A 20,217-nucleotide genomic window follows, 5' to 3' on the forward strand; every position below is an offset into this window, starting at 1 on the left:
AAACTTGGCACAGGAGACTTAGACATGTTAATTACTCATCCTTGTCTCTATTGGCATCTAAAGGTCTAGTAGAAGGGTTACCTGCCATTACTAAACCAAACAAGCTTTGTCAAACCTGTCAGCTTGGAAAACAAACTAAGAAATCCTTTCCTAAAGCAAGCAAGTGGAAAGCTTCTGGAAAACTTGAATTGGTACACACTGACCTTAGTGGACCAATGAAGAATCCTTCTTTAAATGGCAGCAGATACTACATCTTGTTCATTGATGATTTTACAAAGTACTGCTGGGTGTATTTTATCAAACAGAAGTCTAATGCTCTAGAGAAGTTTGTTCAGTTTAAAGCCTTGGTGGAAAACTTCTCAAGTACAACCATCAATATCTTGAGAAGTGATAATGGTACTGAGTTTACTGCTTTAGAGTTTGAGAGATACTTAGCAAATTGTGGAGTTCAACATCAACTAACAGTGAGCTATAGCCCTCAGCAAAATGGCACAGCAGAGAGAAAGAATAGGACACTTGCAGAAATGGCAAGGTGTCTGCTATACCAAATGAATATGCCTACTTGTTTCTGGGCAGAGGCAGTCAATACCTCAAACTACATACTAAATAGAACTTATTCAAGACTTCTATCACAGCAAACAGCATATGAGTTGTGGTTTGGACAAAAGCCTTCAGTGGCTCACTTCAAAACTTTTGGTTGCTTGTGCTATGCAAAGATTGCAGATGGAAAAAGATCAAAGTTTGATGCTAAGTCTTCAGTTGCAATTTCATTGGCTATAGTGAGGTAACTAAGGGATATATGCTCTATGATGTGAAATCTAAAAAGGTTTTCATTAGTATAGATGTCAATTTTGATGAAGGGCATTTCTGAAATTGGGAAATTAAGTCTGCTGATAGAATTATGAAAGTGACTACTGTTGCTAATCTTTAAGTGGATGATGATGATGATGATGATTCACTTCACATAGAGGATGAAAGACTAGCTGTTAGAGGGACTCGATCACTGTAAGAGATTTATAGTAGGTGCAATGTTGCTATAGCTGAGCCCTCCAACTTTGTTGAAGCAGCTAAAGAGGAACACTGGAGAGCTGCTATGGAAGTTGAAATTGGGATGATTAAAAAGAACAATACAAGGATATTGGTTGATAGACCTTCAAACCAAAATGTGATAGGTGTTAAATGGATCTTTAGGACAAAGCTAAATCTAGATGGATCTGTGAACAAGCACAAGGCTAGACTAGTTGTGAAGAGGTTTGCACAAGTTTATGGAGTAGATTATCTGGAGACTTTTGCACCTGTGGCTAGACATGACATAATCAGATTGCTTGCTGCCCTATCAGCTAAAGAAGGGTGCAAAATCTTTCATTTAGACATCAAGTCAGCCTTCCTGAATGGTTTTCTAAAAGAGGATATCTATGTTCAGCAACTAGAGGGGTTTGAAGAGAAAGGTGCTGAAGGGAAGGTTTGCAAGTTAATTAAGGCTTTGTATGGTCTCAAACAGGCTCCCAAAGCCTAGTATGAGAGGATGGATGATCATCTAAGGACTCATGGTTTTGAAAGAAGCATTAATAAAGCCACTCTATATGTTAAGAAAAATGATGATTTAGTGAAGCTTATTGTAACTGTTTATGTGGATTACCTGTTGATAACTGGTCCAGAGAGTGATTGTTTAATGGAATTCAAAGCTGATATGTTGAAGGTATTTGAGATGATTGATCTGGGGCTTATGACTTACTTTCTTGGGATGGAGTTTGAGCAGTCAGCAGAACAGATTTTTATGTATCAGTCTAAATATGCTCAGGATCTTCTAAAGAAGTTTAGAATGGATTACTGTAAAGCTGTTAGAACACCCTTAGCTACTGGAAGCAGATTTTGTATTGATGATGGTGCAGAAAAGGCAAATGAATTTTTGTACAGAAGTATCATTGGTTCCTTACTGTATCTAGCTGCTACCAGACCAGATGTGATATTTGCTACAAGCCTCTTATCTAGATTCATGCAAGCTCCATCGGTTCCTCACTTCACTACAACCAAACGTATCTTAAAGTATGTGAAAGGCACTGCAAGTTATGGTTTAAGGTTTCTGAAGTCTGAAAGCTTTTATCTGCAAGGATTCACTGATAGTGACTAGGCTGGATCGGTTGATGATTCAAAAAGTACTGGACGGTATTGTTTTTCTTTTGGCAGTGGTGTGTTTACATGGAGTTCATGGAAACAAGAAGTAGTTGCTTAATCATCAGCTGAAGCAGAATACATAGCCACTGCTGCAGTTGCTAATCAAGCCTTGTGGCTGAGAAAGGTTCTTGCAGACTTGAATTTTCCTCAAGAAAAAGGTACTCTGATAAGGGTTGATAATCAGTCTGCCATGGCCATTGCTAGAAATCCAATCCAACACAGCAAAACAAAGCACATAAGGGTGAAGTTTCATGCATTGAGGGATGCTGTTAGAGAAGGTAAGATTCTACTTGAATACTGTCACACTGATGATCAAGTTGCAAACATTTTTACCAAGGGGTTAAGTGCTGATCGATTTGAATTTCTTAGAGACAAGCTAGGTGTTTATCCTCCTAAAATCAAGGAGGTCTGTTAAAGTTTGTGATTTCAGCAGGTAAAGAGTCAAATAAGGTCGCTAGTCAACAGTGCTAAAGAAGAAAAGAAAGGGAGTCAACACGGCAATATTTGAAACCTATTTTTTATGATTGAAACGCTGCCTTGAGTGTCGTTTTACTTTAATTTTATTGTTAACAACTTAGTCATACGACTTAGCTGAGTGCCGTATTGTGTTCAGGTGTTCTTTCTTCTCGATTCTTCTCATTCTGTTGAAGGTTGTTGCTGGCACAAAACTCTATGATTTGTTTTGTGTTTTGCTATTATTTTTTCTATTTTCTGCACTCACCACAGATTCGATTTTTAAGGAAGGAATTGTAATCATGAGGTATGAGTTACTATATATACCAAAAACTGAAATGAAGCTGTGAGCTGAATTGATAAAAAAATTTTATTCCCTATTTTCATCCTGCTCAATTTCTTTTTAGTTCTGCTCTCTGAAAGATCATATTTCTGTGCAGTGTGAATTTAATTGATTTTTCTTTATCTGTCCTCCTTCCTTCACTCTCCCCTCAATCCTCTCTCTACCCATTTTTAATACCCCTTTGCTCACCCTGGAACTACCCTTCCTCTGTTATTTCCTTTTTCACATTCATGAATTTTAAATATTTTGCCTTGTTTTTTAGGTCCACGTTGCAGCGAAGTGGGTGGCCTGTTAGAAGTTTTGCCTGATTTAAGGTGTCTTAGGGGAGGGATTGACATTTCTAATGCATATGCAGTCATACTAGCATGGCCCCACTGATTTGTTTATTGATCTTGATCTTGGTCTTTAATCAGCTTTTGTGTTGATGTGCTGAAGAATTTTGCTCTTTTGGGTTGTTTTTGGTGCGAAACATGGGACTCTCACTTCGTTTAAATTTTGGAAGACAATTTTTAGTACTAGTTTATTAAAAAGGGTGTTTCTTTGAATAGGAGTTATTGAGTGTAGAATTAAAGATTCGAAATTAATCTTTTTTTTTCTTTTGCATAGATTTGCATCCATTGATCTCCTGTTTTGATACATATGGCTTTTTAACTTTTTTATTATTTGCTTTCTGATTTAAAAAGCAGCAATTAATCTTTTATCATTTATTTGTATCAATCAAAAATATTACTTTTCATCTTAGTATATTAGAAAGCTTTAGAAATTAATTTGATTATCTTTTTTTTCTTTTGCTATGTTGGTTGATTCAGTGATTTTTTTTATTGGAAATAGTTTATGAGCTTGAATTTGTGGATTGATCTGATCATTATATTGAGAGTGGAAAAGGGTGTCTGGAAATTTTAATTTAAGGCCATTATTCAACTAATTTGAAGGAGACTCAAACGAATTTTTTTTGTGGCTATGATTTAAAAGGGTTCCTTGAAGGTTATGATTTTAAGAATTAATGGAGTAGATTTCATTGTGATAAATTTTTAAAATTTCAAGTTGGCTTTCTCTTGTAACACTTCATCTAGCAATTCAATTCCATTTATTCCTTTATCTTACTATTGCTAATGAATGCTTAAATTTGATTACCAAGAAATTGTAGAAGAAATAAAGCGTAAGCACATTCAGTCACACTATGTTTTTTTTGTTCACAACTTGTTAAAAGTACCTTCTACATCTCTTTCGCTTTTGTTGTTTCCACTGCTTCAGTAAATGCTCCAGTAACTCCACCAATGTTGCCATCCTCCCTTCATTGAAATTCCACAGTCCCAAGGCTGTGTAACTACCATTCGTTTTTGTCCTCATTCATTTGTGCAAAAGTCGTGGTCACGGAAGTGTATATTTCATCACCAAACTCAATCTTGAGGGTAGACAATTTTTCATCTTCTTCATCAAGAATTTCCTTAGTGTTTCCTTCTTTGTTTGTGATTATCTTAAAAGGAACGTGTTCCTTGACTATAAGAGCTTGATAAAGTTCCTCCAAGTCATCTAGTTCTTCTTCCTTCTTTTTTAGTTCTTCTTCAATTGCCTCCATCTTTGTCTTCATTTCTGTCTCTCAATCCCCTTCCAAGTTCTGCATTACATGCAAAGCAGCTTTCATGTGCTGTATCTCCATCTCCAGTGCTTGTTTAGCATAAAGTTGCTTTTCTAGCTCAATGATTTCTCTATGTAGTTTCTCTGTTACTAATGAATGCTTGATTGTTATTTTGTTTTTATGTGGCTATCTGAATAATGAATTATCTCCAAGTGCACTATTTTAATAGAGCAACTAAAGCATTCACCATAATCACATTGACAATTTTGGTTGATACTTCTCCTAATCTATCGTAGGTTGATTGATTAGATAAAGCATCACAAACTCAAAGCAACATATCTTTCTGGTTTGTTTGCAAAGAACGACTTCTTTGGTTACAGGTTAGTATAATTTTGGCGAGAACAAGTTAATATTAATGTGATTTATCCATTGATGGTCTTCATATATATAATAATGGTAGGAAGGATACTGAGATGGGATTACTTAGTTTATTGAGATTGGTTTTTATGTTACATTTAAGTTAGATGTTTTCTACTTTCAAATTACCAAATTAATTTGATCTTAGCTTGATAGATATTTTGCACACATTTTTAATTGTAAACATGAATAGGAGTTTCTCTTGATTTTCATATTCTGTGAAACTTAAGGTTACAAAATGACGAGAGATCGATCTTGGATGTACAATCGACTTACTTCTGATAGATTCATTAAAGATGAATTTATAGTTGGATTTGAACAATTTATTGATTTTGCATTATCTAATCGTACATTTATGTGGGAGAATAAGATTAGATGTCCCTGCTCTCAGTATAGCAATAATAAGTTTTTAAATTCCGATAAGGTGACGGATCACATCTTAAAAAAGGGTTTTACTGGTACTTACACAGTATGGAGTTTACATGGGGAATATGATGTTGGACAATCATCTAGAAGTGGAGATGACATGCAAGGAAAACCATATGCTTGTCATGAGGAATATGGGGAATATGAGGAACCAACATATGAAGAGGAAATAGAAAATCCATATGCTAGAATGGTTATGGATGCTATGGGTCCGGAAGTTGCTTTCAATTCTAGTCATGATGATCAATCAAGATTTGTGGAGGAAGATCCAAATCCAAATGCGAGTAGTTTTTACTCTTTGTTAAGAAACGCGGATGAACATTTATGGTTAGGTTGCATAAAGTACACATCATTTTCAGTTGTCTCGCAACTTTTAAATGTTAAATCAGAGTTTAATTTGAATGAATCATGTTTTGTTTGTTGGAGATAGTAAAGAATATGTTGCCATCAGATGAAACTTTACCTAGTAACTTCTATAGAATGAAAAAGATGGCAAAACTTGGACTTGAATATATCAAAATTCATGCTTGTAAAAACAATTGCATCTTGTTTTATAGGGAAACTGCTGATTTGGAGTATTGTATGAAATGTGGTCATCTTCGGTATAAATTGAGGAAATCAAGTGTCCAAAGGCAAAAAAAAATTCCTTATAAAATTTTGCATTACTTGCCACTTTTACCAAGGCTTTAAAGGCTTTATATGTCAAGAAAAATTGTTGAACATATGACGTGGCATGTGCAGAACCAAAGTGATGACAGAGTATTTAGACACCTTGTTGATGGTGAAGCTTGGCAACACTTCAACCACACACATGAGTTATTTGCAATGGAACCTCGGAATGTCAGGTTAGGGTTATGTATTGATGGTTTCAATCCTTTCAGACCAACTGCAAAACCTTACTCTGTTTAGCCTGTAATGCTCATTGTGTACAATTTACCCCCATGGATGTGTATGAAACAACCATATATATTTCTTAATATGGCTATTCTTGGAAAGAAAAGTCCAAGCTAAAACATAGATCTTTTTCTTGAGACCTTTGATAGATGAGTTGAAAGTATTGTGGATTGAGGGTGTTATCACATATAATGCCTATAGGAAACAAAATTTTCAACTACGGGCAGCATTATTATGGACAATTAATGATTTTCCTACTTATGATATGTTGTCACGGTGGAGCACTCATGGACGATTATCATGTCCTTATTGCATGGAAAGCTCTAAGGCTTTCATATTGGATCATGGTAGGAAACCTTGTTTTTTTTATTGTCATCGACAATTTTCGCCACTTAGTCATCCCTTTAGGAGGTAGAGAGATAAATTTCTTAGAAAAAGAGTTGAGCATAACATCTCAATTCCTCGATTATCAAGTGAAGAAACATTATCAAGATTGAATTCGCTTCCTGATCTCCCATTTGGAACAAAATGTGGTGAACAAAAGATTCTGGGATACCGTGTAAGTCATAATTAGGTGAAAAAGAGTATATTCTGTTAATTACCTTGTTGGCATACGCTTCTTATTCGTCACAATCTAGACGTGATGCATATTGAACGTAATGTCTTTGAGAATATATTCAACACAATGATGGATGTTAAGGGGAAGACGAAAGACAACTTAAAGGCACAGTAAGATTTGAAGGTTTATTGCAAGCGTCTAGAATTGGAATTAGTAGAAAATAATGAAAAAATTTTTCATGCGTAAGGCTTCGTACACTTTAAGTAAGGAGGAAAGAAAAATTGTTTGTGCTGAGGTGAAACAATTAAGGTTACCTGATAGTTTTACATCGAACATATCTCAATGTGTTAATGGGATCCATCGCAAATTTTATGGGATGAAAGTCATGATTGTCATGTCTTTCTTCAGCGATTGCTCCCAATTGTCTTTCATGATATGGTGCTTCACTCAATTTGGGATGCGATTACTAAGATATCTCATTTTTTTTTATAGATTTATGCTCAACTGAATTACATGTACATCACATGAAAGATTGGAAAGAAAAAATATGTGAAATTATATGCAAACTAGAAAAGATCTTTCCTCCCTGTTTCTTTGACTCTATGGAGCATTTGCCAATTCATTTACCTTATGAGGCAGAAGTTGGAGGACTCGTCCAGTATCAATAAATGTATCCATTTGAAAGGTACTCTATTTATTATTTATTTTCTATCAGTTTATTAGAAGAGTTTTAAGTACTTATTAAGTATCATGAATATTATGATGTTTAGGTTTTTACATATTTTAAAGAAAAAAGTGAAAAATCGAGCCTTTGTTGAAGGATCTATATGTGAGGCTTATATGATCGAGGAAATCTCCTCGTTTTGTTTATTGTATTTTGAACCTACTATGCGAACAAGATTAAATCGAGTGTCACATAATGATGATGGAGGAGACGTTAACTCTCATGGTCGCCTTTCAATTTTCACTTATCCTGGCGAGCTTTTGGTCCACTAGATAAATCTAGATTTTTAAATGAGGATGAGTTTTATACTATTGAGCTATATGTTTTAATGAATTATGAAGAAATGCTCTCATACATTAAGTTAGTACTACTCTACCATAAACTTAAATGATTGATCATAAGAATGAACTTAATTTGTTAATTACGGATATAATGATAAGATATTTGATGATATGGTGAAAAAAAATGTGCATATATCGAAAGATGAATTGGAGATAGTACGTGATGCAAGATTCGTGAAATGGTTTAAAGAATATGTAAGTTTATGTAAATTAGAAGTGAACTTTTAATAACAAGTATGCGTTACTTATGAAAATTAACCATTCTTGATCTTTTATTACATGTTGGTAGGTTGCAGAACGTAGGGATGAAATTGACCTACGTATACTTGAAATCTCTCATGGTCCAGGACGTATGATAAGGTGTTACAAAGGATACTTTGTGAATGGTTTTAAGTTTCACATCCTAGACTATGGGCAAAATCGTAAGACAATGAGTAGTGGGGTATGCATAAAAAGGAGTTTTTACAATGATTATGAGCGTGACTTTTATGATATTTTGGTGGATATAATCCAGTTGGAGTATTTTGGTATCGAAAACAAAGTTGTGCTATTTAAGTGTCATTGGTTTGACACTGAAAAAGGTATTAAGGTAGACCCTTTTCATGGTCTTGTTGAAATTAAACACAACTTAATACTTGTCACTAATGAACCATTTGTTTTAGCTGGACAAGCTTAGCAAGTTTATTATAGTAGTTATTCGTCTACCAAAAGAGACCAACGTGATTAGTGGGCAGTGTTTAAAACAAAAGTTAGAAGTAGATTCCACTTTTCTAGTAATGGAGATAAAGAAAATGAAATTGATTTGAATGAAGAAGTGTACCAAAAAGATGATGTCTCTATTCCAATTAATGTTACTCCCTCGAAAAAACTTGAAAACTCTATAGTTTTAGCAAGTGGTGTTTATGAAGAGGTTAATCTCTTGATTGAGAATGAAGAAGATGAAATGCAAAAAGATGAAGATGAAGAAGATGACATGGAAGGAGATGAAGATGAAGAAGAAGAAGAAGTTGAAGACGAAGATGAAGAAACTTGTTGTGATGATAGTGATAATAATGAGTCCCAATCGTTTGCTTATTCTGAAAGTGAATGATGATAGTAGACATATATGATATCAGTTTTGTATCTTTTGTTACATTGTTGTTTAACTTAGTTATTTATTTTGAAGATGTTGACATGTTATACAATTATTATAGTTTATATTTTCAATTGTTGAAGTGAATACTTTATAATGGCATCTTTTATTATACACATCATTAGGAATTACAAAATGATAAATTGTAATTTGATGCTTTTATAATTTGTTTTAATTTGTTTAAATTGTCTAAATTTGAATAAAAATTATTGTTGTAGGAACAATAGTTAAAGGAAAGCATTCTAAACCCAAACCTAGAGCAACAAATGCCTCTGCAATTATGTCATTGCCATCAAATGATAGTATGTTTGTTGATCCATCCACTCAAGCACAAATGCAGCAGGTCAATGATATGCCCTCTGAGCCACCCTCTTTATTGGCTACATCTGCAGAGCAAGTAGATAATGAGCCATCTAGTCACGATTCGTCTAGATCCACATCTATTGATTTAAGTGCAAGTGTAAATGGTTTGTCCTCAAGGTCAAGGGGTAGGGGGCTTGGTGTAGGATTACAGACTCCAATAGATTCATCAGAAAGATTGCATGTAACTCCTGTTGGAGAGAGGTATGTGATCTTGTATTATAATGAGATAGTTATATTTGTTATATATTTTATTGTGCAATAATTTTCTTTTATCTTTTACTAGTACTTTTTTCGAGCGAGGGGTCACAACTACAATAACAAAGATCATAAAAAATCACTTCAACGGTCCATGGCCGACATGGAGGAAAGTTCCTAATGATGTAAAGGAGTTAATGTTTAAAAAATTTCAGGTACTATATTTGTTATTCAATTAAATTATAACTTTTTATTCTCAATTAATTTGTATCAATTTTTTTAGTTACTATATTATTTTGATGTAGGAAAAATGTGTTTGCCCTACAAATCAAGATGTTTTAGTTTGACGAATATGGGATAAAATTTGTTCCAATCGATTAAAAAACATGTTTTCAGAGGAGAGGAATAAAACAATGATAGAAGCCAAAACAAACAATATTACGAATTGCAAAGGCATGTCAAGGGAATGGATCACAAATGAAATTTGGGATGCCCTTATCGATACGGTATGGGGTATAGAAGAATAGCAAAACAAATCGAGAAAAGCAAGGCAAAATCGTTCAACGCCAAAAAAAGGAAGCATTCCAAAGCACATTGGCGGTTCAGTTCTATTTGTTGTTCATGCAAAAAGGATGGTATGAATTAATCTTACTTTGCATTTATATGTATGATTTTCTTTGTTTATTGAATTTAAATTGTATATTTAATAGTTTAACTTTGGCTTTTCCTTACTATTATTTATATATATGGATTATGATTGAGTATATAGTTCTAAATAAATGCAGGCAATTGAGATGAAAAGAGATGGTAGCTTCTTGGAAGTGTTCAACTGGATGAATAAGCATATGGCGGATCACAGTGATTTTATAGATAACAAGTCTAAATCTACGAGTGTATGTATAAAATGGAATAATTTTTAGTTCAAAATTGATGATATAATTGACTACTAATCTTATTTAATTTTTTATGTAGAAAATGTTTACTTTTGTACTATCGCAGAAGTATGGTGAAGATTCATCTTCTCAGTTAGAGTTTGATCCACATGCTTGGACTGAAGCAATTGGAGGGATGGAGACTACACGCACTCACATATATGGGTTTGGTATTCGGGTGCCTATTACAGCTCTACTTAGTGGAACACAAAGCAATACAGCAACATCTGAGTCTGCGCGCGGCCCTATCAACTCAAATGCTACCAGTCCCGTAATTGCATTAGAAGAAAAAGTGAACAATTTATCAGAAAACTTGGGTACGATTCATGATGAAATACTTGGAGAAATACGTGAAGAAATTAAGAATGCAATGGTAAAAAGTATGAGTGAATTTACAGCAGATATGGAAACAATGATCATGACTAATGCGCTTTCAAAATAAGAAAATACGGGTATTTCAAGCTCTAATCTTGACAAGTAAGAAGGCAACGTTTCATGATATGATGTCCATTTTCATTTTCATTTCTAGCCTTGGATACTTTTTAGTATAGGTATTTAATAACACATGTAGCTTTATATCAGGTTATGTGTTTGACATTTTTAGATTTTTATGCTTATGGCAATTTTTAATTGTACGAACTTGACTTTGAATTTTAGGTTTTAATGTGTGTTTCTCTTATATATTTTGACAATTAATAATTTATTATCGAATTGGTAGCTGCTTCACCAGATTCATCTTGCTCAGAGCCATTAACAACACTATTAACTAATGAACTTCCCTTTCTCATATTCCCTTTTGACTTTGTGAACTTAAAGTTCTCTGGGAATCCTATAATGCGATAGCATTTCTCTTTTGGATGCCCTTTCTTACCACAATGTGAGCATACCAAATTAGTATTTTTCCTTTTTCCTTCTGTTACAACAACTACCATAGTTGAGTTTTCAACAGGGGATTGTAAAATCAAGGATCTTTTGTGACTCTTCCCTGATCACTAAACTGTAAACTTGATCAATACTAGGGAACGGTTTCAGTATCAAAATATGTGATCTTAAACCTGAGAATGATTCATTTAAACCATTCAAGAAACGAAATACCGCATCTTTGTTCTGTTGATCTGCATACTTTTGATTGCAATTATTTTGCAACCCCCATAATCACATTGAGGTAAAGGCCTGAAGTTCTTGAACTCTTGCCAAACTGAATTCAATTCTATAAAATAAGCATTCACTAACCTTGTTCTTTGCAAAATATTTCCCAATTGAAACTGAAGATTACAGATTTTGGTCTTGTCTAGTTGAGAAAACCGATTCTTCAATGTCTCCTAGATTTCTTTGGTTGAGTCCATGTAAAGGACATTCGATGCAATCTCAGGTGTCAATGACTCAAGCAACCAGGTAACTATCAAACTGTTGCATCTAGACCAATCTTCAAACAATGGATCTGCCTCATTTGGTTATTTGATTGTTCCATCAATAAATTCCCTCTTCTTGCGAATTGAGAGTGCAAGCAAGAAAGCCCGACTCCATGACATGTAATTGGCAGCAGTAAGTTTTGGATTTATTACTACTGACCCATGAAGATCAGAGTGATGGATGTAATACGATGATAGTGGATTTTCTGCAAGTGAAATCTGTAATTTTGCAAATGAATTTGCCATCCTAGGGTTTGATTAAAGAAGAAAGAAACTGGTAGATGAAGTAGAAATTGTGAGATAAAATGGAAGAGATGAAAGAACAGTAGATGAGCTAATCAAGAATCTGGAGTATTTGATGAGATAAACCTCAAATCTAGCTTCGATCTGGCTTTGATACCATGTTCGATTTGTACAAGAGAGCTAGAAAGGAAGAACTTTATTTAAGAATGAAGAGAATCTTAGAAAGGGAAGAAAAGTGATAACGGAATTCTCATTCTGGTTAAGAAACAGTTACACGTATTTATACAAGGCTTCAGCCTACTGCCTAGAAAAGAAAAAGAAAAAATAAAAGGAAGCTTATTACAACAGGATAAATATATGCCTATTTACAAACTAGACACTTGTAAATTGATACACGTGTAACTATAATATTCAACACTTTATGTAACATCAAGGGATATTTATTGATGACATGTTGCAGATGCAAATCTAGGCTAGAATAAGATGAATGTATCATCACTATGATTCAAAATGGACCTTGAATATACATGATGGAGCCGTTTAATGGGAAGCTAGAAGGGAAGACTGGTGAATCAACTCCAATTTAGTAAAGCCAGCATCACTCTGGAGCCAGGATGGACCATGTGTATTTGCAGAAATATACGACAGTAGGCATGGAATTTAGTGATGGTGAACATTGCAATCGCAAAGTGTTAGAAGTATATAGCTGTAAGTACCAAAAAGACAATTTGATATTCTGAATGAAATTAGATGTTACTCCTTTGACAGTAAATACAAACTTTTTCTCGTAGCTTCTAGCCAGCTAATATAGCTTTTATGCAAAAACCTATCTGAACAAAGTTGCACATTTTGGAGTTGTGCTGCAAATACACTGTTTTTCTTCTCTTTGTTTTTCTTGTCATTATAAATTACATAGAAAGGAAAAATATCCAACTCTAATTTCGTACTGATGTCACAATTCAGGGAGGTCCACACTAGACAACACGAAAGGACTCCGCTATCCTTTTCAAATCCTTGTAATGCCTTTTCCATTGAAGACCTGCCAAAATCAGAAAAAATCATACAAATATTTTATCTTTAACTACGACTAACCGTTATTATTTATGATTATTGATGAGTAAGATAAAAGTACATACCACTTCCTGTTACACTGAATAGGTAAAGGCGATTACCGGCTGCAGTTGCTGTGATCAGTGCATGAGGTGGCTCCAACTCATACTGGTAATACATTCTGCCATCATGTTCTGCCGTGTTAATGCTTAGCACCTTTCCTTCTACATTTTCACCAATCACCTCTGGTCCAAATGCATTAATCACAATTTCTGGAGGCCCGATCTTTTCAATTGTGGCATTGTCACCAAGATCTATACATCACAAGACAAACACAGTTAAAACCATATATTGATCACAAAACAAATACTATGTTTTCAGCAGGCATCAGTTACTTTAAAACCATTCAAGTATCCCATGACATCATCCAAATCCAATGGTAGCAACTGTAAAGCCAGAGCCACTAAAGGGATTTTGAAAAACTTACTGTCAGCAAATCTCAGAACTGGAGCAACAATGACAAACAATCGTCCTTCCTTTGAGCTAGCAAACCTCAAGTCAATCTCTGTACCACCTAAATCCGCAATTGATACAGGAACCTGTTTCAGGGATATATAGAATAAGCGAATTGATGAGGCCCCGAATAACAAGGTAAAGTTGAAATGTGAACATATGAAAAGGCACAAGGGATGATAGGACCTCTTCCCATTCTTGAGGTACTGAAAAGGCATAAGGGATGATAGGACTCCATCCAACTCCATGCCCTCCGGACTTGTCATCTGGCCTGCGGTATGTCCTCCAACCTGTCTGAGCACATCGTTTGCTGGTGAAGATAAAGATTCACTACAATGACAAAGCAGATGCAGCTGGCCCTGGTTCTATCAAACTAGGTCTTAAGGGCAATCTACTCATGCTCTTCTTTTCAATGTGAGCTAGGACTGCAGAGCTTATTCACAGATATGAATGCGTGGATGTTCTGTTAAGTTCTATCTACAGAAGTAGCTGGACAAAACTTAATCATCTTAATTTCCTGTTACTGTTAATCTAATTATATATCCATCTAAAAACATTCCAAATTTATATGTAAATATGAGTAAACGCTATCTAAGAAATAGCAGCATCAAACGGGACTCCATGTTTTAAGTTCTTTCATCAAGAAATTGAAAAACCTACAATTACAATAGATTAATTTGTACTGGAATAGCTCCCTTCTGATATATGACAAGATATTAAAGGATTTTTAAATCATCATCCTCACCAGTTTAGGAAGTAATGGCAAAAAACATTCATGTTTCTTTATTTGTTTCACAACTTTAGACGCTGGGGCGTGTTGCCATATCATGCCAACATAAATAGTTCAAAAAGTTACTAATCAGCAAGTCAAACTGTTACACACCAACCTTGGTCATCTGGCTCAGACAAGCCAGGTATCCTCCCTGCTAGAAGACCTTGTTTGACCACTGCCAATCCCTCTCCTGGAAATCCCAATACACTCGATGATGCGAGAGAAATCCCAGAAACCAAAATTGATCGTCGTCTACTCAAAATCTCCCAGGACTCCTCTTTCTCCTTATCAGCCAAGGCAATTCCTCTTGAACCGGGGACAGCTTTCACGCTTGAAACTCCATTGTCTGGTGAAGATTGAGCAAGACTGCAAGAAGGAGCTACTTGCTGATGACATTTCCATGAAAAGCTACTACAGCCAGTGAACAATGTTGTGCCCATTTTCTTCAGAACTCAAAATTGGTAAAGAAATGAGAATACTAATAATTAATACGCGCTGTCTTCTTAAACAAAAGATTCAAGAATCAAGAGCAGAACTTCAACCAGCAAAGAAGTTGGCTGTTCACTTCTTTTGTAATCTCTCTTATTCTAGAATTCAATAAAAACAAGATTCTTTGTTAAACAAAAAAGCAGAAGTTTTCTTTGGCGTGTTTTTTGTGGACGTGGTCTCACAGCTGTGCTTGTTTCAGATTCTTTCCGATATAATATCTTCATTTTCAGCCTGACACGTGGGTTTTCTAAATTACTTCTTTATAACTTATCCCAGTCCACAATTTTTTTCAGCCAGAAGAAGGAAGCAAAGCGGCTTTAATTTTGAGTAAATAATTAATGACCAAATACCTAAAATTTTTCTTAAACTATTTAAAAGCATTTAAATATATTTTTATTTTTTTTAATTATATTAAATCAAATATTTTTATTTTTATTTTAAATCAAATAAATTTTTAAAATTAAAATTTTATTAATTATTATTAATCAAAATATTAACATTAAATAATAATATAATATATTAATATGATTTTGCGATATAACTCATTATATTTTCATTCTTTATTAAGTCCATGACATATCAACATCGACAAATAATATTTAATATAATAACAATTAATTAATTATAAAATTTAATTCAAAATATAAATATAAATATTTAATTCAACATAATAAAAAAATAACAATTTATTTGAATTGTTTTCAAGTATTATGCCACAATCAATCTAAAACATCCGGCTATAAGAGATTGAATTGAATTTTACAATTAGCTATATCACCATTAAGAGTTTCTGTAATATAATAATAAAATACAATATAATTTCGTGCCATTTTTACAACATTTAAAGATTATGCTTCTCTTAAAGGAGCCAACCGTGAGGTGACCCCAAAAACAAAAAAATGCTCTACAACCTGAAAGAATTACTAAATACTAAGAGTCATTCAGAAATTTGACAGCCAATGTTGAAACTTGGAGAAAAGGGGAAAGCAGAGCACTGCGCAAAGGAACTGGAGGCAGAGTTGTGCTGTTCCGAGAACAGTTAAGGCAGAGGCATGGGAGGTTTCCAGCTAGTAAATTCAACCAGATTCCTATTTACGATGGATCCATTATGCAGCCAAAATGTCTCCGCTGACTGGTGAAATAGCCTCACTTTCCTCTGAAGCTCCCACATTACTGCTTGCATTGCGGAACATGGCTCCGAGTCTGGAGCATAAACCCACAAGCACCTTACTTGCCTCCCATGGGCTATCATCCCCTCTATCACGTCATCTGAAAAGCAAACCCAAAGTTCAGTTGTTTGATGCTGCTCAAGGGTACAATAAGTGGAGCAAGAAGCAACAACTACCCTATCTCACCTGGTATTGAAGCTAGGTACTCCAAAAGTTCGGGTCCTATTACAGTAGATGGCCACTTGATTGATATCTGTGTGTAGTCAACTACATTCTGAAAAGGTAATTCTACTTGATCGGATAAGATAACTGGAACACATTCCTGTTTAGAGAAAAAAAAAACATATACGTTATTCCAATTGGCCTCAAAATGCATGTGCGCATGTGTGTGCATGTGCGCGCGCAAGAGAGAGAGAGAGAGAGACCACAAAAAATGACTCATAAAAGCGAAGGGTCCAAGATGACTCTCCACGTGGTGCGAAGCAGAATTTGGCATTGCCCAGGTGCTGAAAATATTCCACTCTTCCTAATTTGTTTGGACCACTTAACTGTAACTCTGGACATTCCAACTGTTTATGGTATCAGTATGCATATCTTTTACCACAAAATAAATGAGTAAATTCCTTTAAAAATCAGCCTAGTTCATTATGTAAAAAAAAGCATGCTGAGTTATGAGGTTTCATGCTTCAAATCAGTCAACCAGATATGAATCCAAATGCAGACAGTGTTAAGAAGCTTCCTAGTAATCTTAGCAGTGCGCACACCCACCCACCCACACACAAAGAACCCTCAGTAAGAATGGGTAAAAATATTCTACCTAAATAGTAGATACAGGTAATAAATAACAGGATTAAGGATACCAAAGCCATAGACTTTTTCCATTCTAGCACAATATGCTTATTGCATCAGGTAGAACATTAGACTTAATAGAATTAATAGAACTAATAAACATAACTATTCACCAAAGAAAAAGAACAGAAAACTAATTAACATAACTACTAGATACAGCACATCAAAAATAATAATAGTTACAGTTTGTTGTAATTGCATTGTAGCACGTACCTCTTGACTAAGTGAGACTGAATCATCAGTACATAATCCGAAGATCACAATATTTCATATTGACAGCAGTTAAAATGTCATAGAAGGAAAACATACCTTGTCTCCATATTGCTTTGAAAGCTCAATCAACTTAAGACGACCAGCCTTTTTCTGTGCCCGGCCTAAATAGTTAGCCAAATACTTTCTCTTCGACAGAGGCAACGGCTGGACAACAGTAGCCCCTGTTTTAGTCATCCCATCATCAACATTTCCAGGAATGATGATATCCTTCCATGTATTAAAGGCACTTGTGTCTTTCTTATCAGTACGGTCTCCCTGCAAATACACACAAACATTCTTTGTTTAAGAACACCAACACACATATAAGAGAACTTCAATCGCCAAAGGTTTTGCTTGGTAAGAAGAATTCAAATGTGAAGAGAATGAAAATTCAGAAGAGTTCAAAATGGAGACAAATGACTTAACATTATACCATTTGTAAGATAGGAAAATTTATAGAAATTTGGTAAATTTATAATCTTTTACTCAAACCCTCTTCTTTTCTCTTTCCTAATAATTCCAATTTGGAAAGAAAAAGTAAAGAATTAACTTTGTGGGCTAAAGAGAAAATAACCATCTCCACCATATTCTTGCATCTCACTTTTAATCCTCTAACATGAGTTAAAAATTACTTTCTAAAGAGAAAATAACCATCTCCACCATATTCTTGCATCTCACTTTTAATCCTCTAACATGAGTTAAAAATTACTTTCTTTCTCCTTTTCAAACAATGTGTACCCAAGTTACTAAGTAGTTGCTCTACAACACATTTATCAATTCCCCATCTCCTGCAAGATAAGAAACCATTTAACTAATAGTTCTTTTTTTCTCCACTTATATCAAATACTAAGTAGTAGCCTTTCATAGTTTTCTGGCCAACATGTTGATCTCAAGTGGCCATTTAAACATAAAAACAATGGGATATAGGCAGTAAAGACCAGACCAAAATAATTTTAGCTGCAAGGGAAGTGAATGTTTCATCCCAAGCAAGTGATTTAACACCGGTTTTCAAAACAAAAGTCCTCAGTTCTAGAACTTAAGATTTTTCCACAGATGGTAACTCAATGAATCCAGGAATTCAGACTCTGCCTTCCCCTGTTAGATAAAGAGCTCAACTGAAATCATCTAGCCAGTTAACCATGGTTAGACTCAATGTAGTCAAGGCAGCAAGGTGCACCATACATTTATATCCCCTGAGCTGCAAGGTGTATAAAACCATGAGGTAGAAGCTAAGAACATCAAGTGTCTTTAGAGAAAATCTAATAACTAAACCTATCATGAGAGCTCAAACCACAATGAAAGCAAATCTTAATAATTTTTGGTGAGCTGGTTATCCAACACTAGAATCAGTCATATTCTTTGCATTTGCCAAGCTTCTTTAGTTGGAACCATATCAATGATCATTACACTAATGCCTATGAATGTACGACGGCCAAATGCTAAGCCAATGTTTAGGAACTCAGGAAAAAAAAAAGCAGTTTGAGGAATACTGATACATAATAGAACCAAAAGCTAAGGTGCCAAAGTGAACCATTCCTCAATATGTTCCAGTACTTCATAGCAAAATCAAATGCGTATAGTAAACAAAGATGATAAAATATATTTGATTGTAAAGACCAATACCTCAGGAGTAAGAATTATAGAAAGATTTATATAAGTCGCCCAAGATCTAAATAAGTGAGCTCCAGCACCACTGCAATCACATAAAAAGCAAACAACCTTTGCATCAAAGTTAATCAAATTCAAAACCTTACAAAGCAAATTTGTAACAGGCTAACAGTTATACCTTGGGAAAACAAATATGTGGTCACGCCCTCCGGACCTCCTAAAATATGGCATTTGGCTCAAAACCTAAAATCAAAGCAACAGTTATGTCGTTAGTAAACTAAAAATGAATAAAAAACCTTTTTATCTTTCAACAATAAAACAAAGGTTTTACCTTGACGTAAGTTTGATTAATTTCTTTGTCATTAAGACCACCCAACATCCGAACACATTTAACGTAAGATGGTACAAAGAACAAATCTGCTTCCTCTTTCTTTCTTGTCCGAAATCGAGATTCCAGTAACAGCCTATGGATTTTAACCTGCAGTTTGTTTACTAACAATTAAACTTTAATTTAACGATAGTATTCGAAAAAAAAAAAACAGACCATTCAATTAAATTGAACCTAAAAGAATCACCTGAGAACCCCACTGGCCTTTGAGACAAGCATTGGTGGAAACGGTGCCGTCTCTTCCGTACAAAAGGTCTTTTAAGCCGTCGATCTCGTTCTCGTCGTAGACGTAGATCTTGAGCGAGAGGTGGGACCCGTAGCCTCGTTCGGGCCATAGTGGACGTCCTCCGCCGTTCGTTTTGGCAACGTGGAGGTCGGCATCTCGTGATGAACGGTCGGTAATGAGGTTGCAGGGAGGAGGGAAGGATTGGTCGAAGAGTCGAGTGAAGAAGAAAGTGGCGGCTATGAGGAGGAGCGCTCCGATCTGGTGAGCGCGAGTGCAGGGAGTGTTGCTGTGGGAGTGTGCAGAGAAGATTCGAGGCTTGTTGCTCATTCCTTTGTCTTTCCTAATCTGCTCTTTGGAAATTTCAGAACCAGTCAGTGAACTACAGATTCAACTGGCCAGTAGAGCCGGATTTTGCTGAGCTCAAGCAAAGGAGAATGATGGTTTCGCTTTCCGTCTAAACTTCAAAAAGGGCTAATTTCAAATCAGTGTAATGGAGAAAACTTAATGAGCGTTTGCGGCCATGCCAAAAGATATTTATTTAAAGGAAAATAAAATTTTAAATTGTTTTAGAAGGAAATGAGATCATTATTATTTTACCCTTGATTACTAATTGAATTTTCAACTTTCAGCCGATGGAAAAGAAATGAGAAAAATGAGAAGATGGCGATCTTTAGTGAAACATGTCATCAACAACATCATGCCAAAAAAATGAT

General features: G+C 34.9%; 3 protein-coding genes and 1 long non-coding RNA gene across 6 annotated transcripts; 2 read left to right on the forward strand and 2 right to left on the reverse strand.

Moving 5' to 3' along the window:
- The first annotated feature begins 898 nt into the window (after nt 1–898).
- On the forward strand, nt 899–9,134 carry LOC148761164 (uncharacterized). 2 transcript variants are annotated; one of them, XR_016027997.1, is made up of 6 exons: nt 899–2,935; nt 3,234–3,285; nt 4,847–4,930; nt 5,951–6,238; nt 7,339–7,531; nt 8,201–9,134. It is a non-coding gene; the product is annotated as an uncharacterized LOC148761164 (long non-coding RNA). The 2 variants fall into 2 exon arrangements; XR_016027996.1 differs by lacking the exons at nt 7,339–7,531; nt 8,201–9,134 and having other exon boundaries at nt 5,951–6,679.
- A 1,044-nt stretch (nt 9,135–10,178) lies between these two features.
- LOC148761165 (uncharacterized) lies at nt 10,179–11,099 on the forward strand. The gene is made up of 3 exons (XM_088809327.1): nt 10,179–10,236; nt 10,387–10,494; nt 10,574–11,099. Exons 1-3 carry the CDS (start codon nt 10,234–10,236, stop codon nt 10,973–10,975), a joined length of 513 nt encoding a protein of 170 aa, XP_088665453.1. The 5' UTR covers nt 10,179–10,233; the 3' UTR covers nt 10,976–11,099.
- A 1,798-nt stretch (nt 11,100–12,897) lies between these two features.
- On the reverse strand, nt 12,898–15,156 carry LOC18592522 (thylakoid lumenal protein (Mog1/PsbP/DUF1795-like photosystem II reaction center PsbP family protein)). The gene is made up of 5 exons (XM_007019307.3): nt 14,639–15,156; nt 13,938–14,041; nt 13,726–13,837; nt 13,325–13,552; nt 12,898–13,227 (listed from the first exon to the last, which is right to left on the reverse strand). Exons 1-5 carry the CDS (start codon nt 14,961–14,963, stop codon nt 13,163–13,165), a joined length of 834 nt encoding a protein of 277 aa, XP_007019369.3. The 5' UTR covers nt 14,964–15,156; the 3' UTR covers nt 12,898–13,162.
- Nucleotides 15,157–15,759: 603 nt separating this feature from the next.
- LOC18592523 (Exostosin family protein) lies at nt 15,760–19,951 on the reverse strand. 2 transcript variants are annotated; one of them, XM_007019308.3, is made up of 8 exons: nt 19,466–19,951; nt 19,222–19,368; nt 19,069–19,133; nt 18,906–18,975; nt 17,340–17,558; nt 16,607–16,750; nt 16,368–16,503; nt 15,760–16,281 (listed from the first exon to the last, which is right to left on the reverse strand). In XM_007019308.3, exons 1-8 carry the CDS (start codon nt 19,829–19,831, stop codon nt 16,052–16,054), a joined length of 1,377 nt encoding a protein of 458 aa, XP_007019370.3. In that variant the 5' UTR covers nt 19,832–19,951; the 3' UTR covers nt 15,760–16,051. The 2 variants fall into 2 exon arrangements, with proteins under 2 accessions (XP_007019370.3, XP_088665454.1); XM_088809328.1 differs by having other exon boundaries at nt 19,222–19,382; nt 19,466–19,759.
- Between the last annotated feature and the right edge of the window lie 266 nt (nt 19,952–20,217).

This window comes from Theobroma cacao, chromosome 8 (assembly GCF_053813885.1).
Source record: "Theobroma cacao isolate CCN51 chromosome 8, ASM5381388v1, whole genome shotgun sequence".
Lineage (NCBI taxonomy): Eukaryota > Viridiplantae > Streptophyta > Magnoliopsida > Malvales > Malvaceae > Theobroma > Theobroma cacao.